At 29.8% G+C, this 7,500-nt stretch overlaps 1 protein-coding gene across 1 annotated transcript in view; it reads right to left on the bottom strand.

The window, feature by feature from the left end:
- Nucleotides 1-7,500, bottom strand: part of LOC137639969 (fasciclin-3-like) — an 83,766-nt gene that overhangs the window by 72,232 nt on the left and 4,034 nt on the right. The window contains exon 2 of the mRNA XM_068372302.1: nt 2,470-2,635. Coding sequence (XP_068228403.1) covers nt 2,470-2,572 — 103 coding nt within the window. The 5' untranslated portion in view covers nt 2,573-2,635. The remainder of the gene's footprint in view (nt 1-2,469; nt 2,636-7,500) is intronic.

The following is a 7,500-nucleotide window of genomic DNA, read 5'->3' as shown; positions in this document are numbered from 1 at the left end:
TATACTTAAAGGTACTCAAACTATGCTCTTCAAGGACCTCTAGAAAGTTACAAAAGCGTTTGTTCTGAATTTTTTTCATGAAAGTTTACTTCACGAGGCAAAATAAAGGCAAAGAAATTATGATCTTTAGTATTATGTAAGTAAATAAAAAACTATATTTTGGGTATCAAAAGCAAAGGAGAGTAAATAAAATATATTTTGGGTATTGAAAGTGAATAAAAAGATATTTTGGGTATTAAGAGCAAAAGAAAGTAAATGAAAAATATTTTGGGTATTAAAAGCAAACAGAATTAACGAAAAAAAGGTAAATTAAAAAAGTTGGGTATTTAAAGCAAAAAGAAAGTAGATAAAAAAATATTGGTCATTAAAAGCAAAAATGGTGATTTAAAAAAATATATTGGGTATTAAAAGCAAAATATATTTAAAATAAAACTAGATTGATTCTAGCAATAAAAGAAGCTCATGTGTTTTTTACTGGTCTAGGAAGAGATGTTTTTTAAGGAATTTTTAGGCTGAAGTAAATCTCTCTTCATAGTTTATACATGGCAAATCTATTTTAACGTTGTTACTGATCTCAAGATATTTTATATTCATTATTCGTTGCATCTCATGGAGTTTATTTCCTTATTTCCTTTCCTCACAGTGCTATTTTCCCTGTTGGAGCCCTTGGGCTTATAGCATCCTGCTTTCCCAACTAGGGTTGTAGCGTAGTTATAATAATAATAATAATAATAATAATAATAAATAAATAAACAAATAATAATGATAATAATAATAATGATAAATAATAATAATAATAAATAAATAAATAAATAATTAATATTGATAATAATAATAATAATAATAACAATAATAATGATGATGATGAATGATAAACAACAACAATAATAATAATAATAATAATAATAATAATAATAATATAATAATAATTATTATTATAATAATAGTAGTAATAACAATAATTACTACTATTATTATAATAATAGTAGTAATAACAATAATTACTAATAATAATAGCAAACTTTCACAACATTCAATAAAAATAATTCCTAAAATGGACCAAAAAAATTTGTGATAAAATAAATTTTAATAATGAGCCCTAATGAAGCAAAAGTGCGGTAGTTAAAGCAAGTCATTATAAACACGTAATCACGATAATGTTAAGAAAATGACGTGAACTGTTGTGACCTTGTAGTAGAGGTCACGGTTTCTCAAAGGTCAACGCAATGTTATAAACATTGTCCTAAGATAATTATTATTATTATTATTATTATTATTATTATTATTATTATTATTATTATTATTATTATTACTAGCCAAGCTACAACCCTAGTTGGAAAACCAAGATGCTATAAGCCCAAGGGCTCCAACAGGGAAAAATAGCCCAGTGAGGAAAGGAAATAAGGAAATAAATAAATGATGAGAATAAATTAACAATATATCATTCTAAAAACAGTAACAGAGTCAAAACAGATATTGCACAACAAGTAATATGGCTTCTTTGGTGATAAGATTATTCAAAGTTTTATTGAATTTTTAGGACGAATAATTCAATGATGAATTATTAAATAAAAAGGAAAACATGTATGCCCTTTTACCCCCAGGCGTTTTCTTTCTCAAGCACATTTTGCAATATATTTTTTTTCAAATTGCTCTAAGAGCCTTAATTTTTGTCATAGAGAGGTCAGGTTGGTCTCATTCTTTTGAAAAATGCCTGCAGTTTCTCATAAAGTTATTGAAAATATGCAAACAATGTAAATAGCCGTTTTATACAAGGACGTACCGGTACGTCCATGGGGGTTAAAATACACCTTTAATTCTATTAAGATCGATGGTATGCGATATACCTAATAATATAAATCTGAATGTAATTTTATGTACTTGTAAGGAATAAGCATTTCAAATTCTTAGCGATGATCATACATACATACATACATACATACATATGTACATACATACATACATACATGCGTGCATATATATATATATATATATATATATATATATATATATATATATATATATATATATACAGTATATATACACATACATATACACACACATATATATATACACATATATATAACCATATATATTGTGTATATATATATATATATTATATATGTATATTTATATATATATATTATATATGTACATTTATATATATATAAACACACATATATATATACATATATATATATATATATAAATATATATATATATATATATATATATATATATATATATATATATATAAATATATGTGTGTGTATTTATCCACCTGGAATTTCATTGGACACCCATCCAAATACCGACCCAACAGCTATTCCCCCTCACAGGAGAACAGCCATTGCAACGCTCCCCAATTCTTATTCACAACGAACCGCTGGAAATTGAACAAAATCAAACCTTGAACACCACAAGAAGCTAAAAACAATAGAAAGAGATTATTTTCGAGTATTAACTCACCCACGACTTCCACGGTGATTGGAGTACTAGTGTCTTCGATAAGCTCGCCCTTGATGGTGTTGGAGGCCACGCACACGTACTGACCCTGGTGTTCATAGGTCATGCTCTCCAGAAGCAAGGTCGCGTTGTTTCCTCTGACCACAGTCTTGCCGCTGTCTGGGATGGTCTGCAAAAAGAGGAGGGGATATGTATAAGAAGAAATGGATGTTTCAATTATCCTATGTATCTTTGCTTAAAGGTATCCTATGGTCTGCAGTAAGTCAGGGATGTGTATCATAAGAAATCCTTGTTTCAATTATCCTATGTATCTTTGGTTAAAGGTATTCTATGGTGTGCAAAGAGGGAGAGAGGGGATATGTATCATGAGAAATGTATCTTTGGTTAAAGGTATCCTATGGTCTGCAAAAGAGGAGGGATCATGTTATCATGAGAAATGCTTGTTTTAATTATACTATGTATCTTTGGTTAAAGGTATCCTATGGTTTGCAAAAAGAGTAGGGGATATGTCATGAATTTTTTTTTTTCAATTATCCTATGTATCTTTGGTTAAAGGTATCCTATGGTGTGCAAAGAGAGGAGGGATCATGTATCAGAAGAAATGGGTGCTTCAATTATCCTATGTATCTTTGGTTAAAGGTATCCTATGGTGTGCAAAGAGGGAGAGAGGGGATATGTATCATGAGAAATGTATCTTTGGTTAAAGGTATCCTATAGTCTGCAAAAAGAGGAGGGATATGTATCAGAAGAAATGGGTGTTTCAATTATCCTATGTATCTTTGGTTAAAGGTATCCTATGGTGTGCAAAAAGTCAGGGATGTGTATCATGAGAAATGCTTGTTTCAATTATCCTATGTATGTATCTTTGGTTAAAGGTATCCTATGGTCTGCAAAAAGTCAGGGATGTGTATCAGAAGAAATGGGTGTTTCAATTATCCTATGTATCTTTGGTTAAAGGTATCCATTGGTGTGCAACAAGAGGAGGGGATGTGTATCATGAGAAAGGGGCGTTTCAATTATCCTATGTATCTTTGGTTAAAGGTATCCTATGGTCTGCAGAGAGAGGGATATGTATCAGAAGAAAGGGGTGTTTCAATTATCCTATGCATCTTTGGTTAAAGGTATCCTATGGTGTGCAAAAAGTCAGGGATGTGTATCATGAGAAATGCTTGTTTCAATTATCCTATGTATCTTTGGTTAAAGGTATCCTATGGTCTGCAAAGAGAGGAGAGGATGTGTATCATGAGAAATGCTTGTTTTTATTATCCTATGTATCTTTGGTTAAAGGTATCCTATGGTCTGCAAAAAGAGGAGGGGGATGTGTATCATGAGAAATGCTTGTTTCAATTATCCTATGTATCTTTGGTTAAAGGTATCCTATAGTCTGCAAAAAGTCATGGATGTGTATTATGAGAAATGCTTGTTTCAATTATCCTATGTATCTTTGGTTAAAGGTATCCTATAGTCTGCAAAAAGTCAGGGATGTGTATCAGAAGAAATGGGTGTTTCAATTATCCTATGTATCTTTGGCTAAAGGTATCCTATGGTCTGCAAAAAGAGAGAGGAATATGTATCATGAGAAATGGGTGTTTTAATTATCCTATGTATATTTGGTTAAAGGTATCCTATGGTGTGCAAAAAAGTAGGGGATACGTATCATGAAAAACTGTTTTTTCAATTATCCTATGTATCTTTGGTTAAAGGTATCCTATGGTCTGCAAAAAGAGAGAGGGGATATGTATCATGAGAAATGCTTGTTTCAATTATCCTATGTATCTTTGGTTAAAGGTATCCTATGGTCTGCAAAGAGAGGGGGGATCATGTATCAGAAGAAATGGGTGTTTTAATTATCCTATGTATCCTATATAAAGTAAAAATTACATACATATATATATATAATATATATACATATATATAATATATATATATATATATATAAATATATATATATATATATATATATATATGTATAATATATATATATATATATACATATATACATATAATATATATATATATATATATATATATATATATATATAATATATATACATATATATAATATATATATATATATATATATATATATATATATAAATATATATAAATATAATATATATATACTGTATATATATATATATATATATATATATATATATATATATATATATATATATATGCATGTATATATTCATTATGTATACAATTTCGAGTATATCTGTGCATAATGAAAATATTGCATCCGGGAAGCATATTAATGTAGATTTTAAATGAAAGCAAACACTGTATGGCAAAACTCATACGTCATAACTCGAAAAAAAAGGCCACAACAGAAATTCGAACATTTCCGTTTTTCATAACCCCCGGGATGACATTTTAACCTTTGGAAGCCGACTCATCAGCGATCATTCTCATTTTAATTAAATGATTAATATACCGATTACTCTTTTCATTTAGACTGCTCTGGCGATGCCTTCATGGTATAAGCCCTATAGTCAACTCTTTTTAGTGAGGCAGATTTGCACCGACTCGCAGGGGTGCCCTTTTAGCTCGGAAAAGTTTCCTGATCGCTGATTGGTTGGACAAGATAATTCTAACCCCTTCATGGTATAATCCCTATAGTCAACTCTTTTAAGTGAGGCAGATCTGCACCGACTCGCAGGGGTGCCCTTTTAGCTCGGAAACGTTTCCTGATCGCTGATTGGTTGGACAAGATAATTCTAACCCCTTCATGGTATAATCCCTATAGTCAATTCTTTTTAGTGAGGCAGATCTGCACCGACTCGCAGGGGGTGCCCTTTTAGCTCGGAAACGTTTCCTGATCGCTGATTGGTTGGACAAGATAATTCTAACCAATCAGCTAGCAGGAAACTTTTCCGAGTTAAAAGGGCACCGCTGCGAGTCGGTGCAAATGCGCCTCATTAAAAAAAATTGAGTTTAGGTAGCTGGTGAAAATTTGCTTCTCTTCAACCTAAGGCAAACGATGAATTAAGGCGAAAATACATAGTTCATTTTGTGTATATATTATGCTTGTATCTTCGCTCTCCCCTCACCAAAGGCAACAGGAAATTTCCTGTTCAAAATCGACACCGTTACCGGTGAGAAAAACAGACATGTTTTTTTTTCAGGTTCTTTTTAGTGCGAGGGGAGAGCGAAGATACAAGCATAATATATACACAAAATGAACTATGTACGATCGTGTGACACACGGTTGGTACAGTATGCATGCGCTAGTTTGTTTTGCCTGTTTGCATATATTGGATGATAAAGTTTGCGTCATAATTTGCATTTGATTTTATATGTAATGTAATGTATGAAAGTATGAGCATCTTTCGTCGTCAAATAGTCTTCTACATTACTTACGGTAATTCCCGGGTTCAAAGCTATGAGTAAATGCATGGGCAGATATAATTTCAAATATCGGATTTTTTTTTTTTTTTGGAAAAGATCATAATATGCGTTTAATTCTATAAGTAATGCAATATATTAGTAAGTGCAAGAGCTAATGTAATGTATGAATAAATGCATGAACAGATATAATTTCAGCTATTGGATTTTTTTCTTTTTGCTGGAAAAGATCGTAATATGCATTTAACTTTATATGTAATACAATATATTAGTAAGTGCAAGAGCTAATATAATGTATGAATAAATGCATGAACAGATATAATTTCTGCTATTAGATATTTTGGTAATATCAGCTATTGGATTATTTTTTTCTTTTGGCTGGAAAAGATCATAATATACGTTTAATTCTAAATGTAATGCAATATATTAGTAAGTGCAAGAGCTAATGTATGTATGGGTAAATGTATGAACAGATAATTTCAGCTATTGGATTTTTTTTTTTTTTTTTGGAAAAGTTCATAATATGCGTTTAATTATATAAGTAATGCAATATATCAGTAAGTGCAAGAGCTAATATAATGTATGTGTAAATGTATGAACAGATGTAATTTCAGCTATCAGATATTTTTTTTTTTTGGAAAAGATCATAATATGCGTTTAATTCTATAAGAAATGCAATATATTAGTAAGTGCAAGAGCTAATATAATGTATGAGTAAATGCATGAACAGAAATAATTTCAGCTATTAGATTTTGTTGTTGTTTATAAATGATCATGATTTGAGTTTAATTCTATAGGTAATGCAATATATTAGTAAGTGCAAGAGCTAATGTATTGTATGATTAAATGCATGAACAGATATAATTCCAGCTATTAGATTTTTTTTTTCTTTGCTGGAAAAGATCATAATATGCATTTAATTCTAAATGTAATGCAATATATTTGTAAGTACAAGAGCTAATATAATGTATGAGTAAATGCACGAACAGACAATTTCAGCTATTGGATTTTTTATTTCTTTTTCTTTTGGCTGGAAGATCATAAAATGCATTTAGTTCTATAGATAATGCAATATATTAGTAAGTGCAAGAGCTAATGTAATGTATGAATAAATGTATGAACAGACATAATTTCAGCTATTGGTTTTTTTTTCTTTTGGCTGGAAAAGATCATCATATGCGTTTAATTCTATAAGCAATGCAATATATTAGCAAGTGCAAGAGATATTGTATGTATGGGTAAATGTATGAACAAATAATTTCAGATATTGGATTTTTTTTTCTTTTTTTTTTTGCTGGAAAAAATCATAATATGCGTTTTATTCTATATGTAATGCAATATATTAGTAAGTGCAAGAGCTAATACAATGTATGAGTAAATGTATGAACAGATATAATTTCAGCTACTGGATTTTTTTTTCTTTTGGCTGGAAAAGATCATAATTTACATTTAATTCTATAAGTAATGCAATATATTAGTAAGTGCAAGAGCTAACATAATGTATGAGTAAATGCATGAACAGATATAATTTCAGCTTTAAGACATTTTGTCGTTGGAAATGATCATGATTTGAGTTTAGATTCTATATGTAATGCAATATATTAGTAAGTGCAAGAGCTCATATAATTTCACGATGTCAGGATGCCAGAGAACTTCAAATCAATCAATCAATCATATAATTTCAGC

The sequence above is a fragment of the Palaemon carinicauda genome, chromosome 4 (assembly GCF_036898095.1).
Source record: "Palaemon carinicauda isolate YSFRI2023 chromosome 4, ASM3689809v2, whole genome shotgun sequence".
NCBI classification, from domain to species: Eukaryota; Metazoa; Arthropoda; class Malacostraca; order Decapoda; family Palaemonidae; genus Palaemon; species Palaemon carinicauda.
Note: the sequence above shows the minus strand (reverse complement) of the source record. Positions and strands in the feature narration are given on the sequence as shown.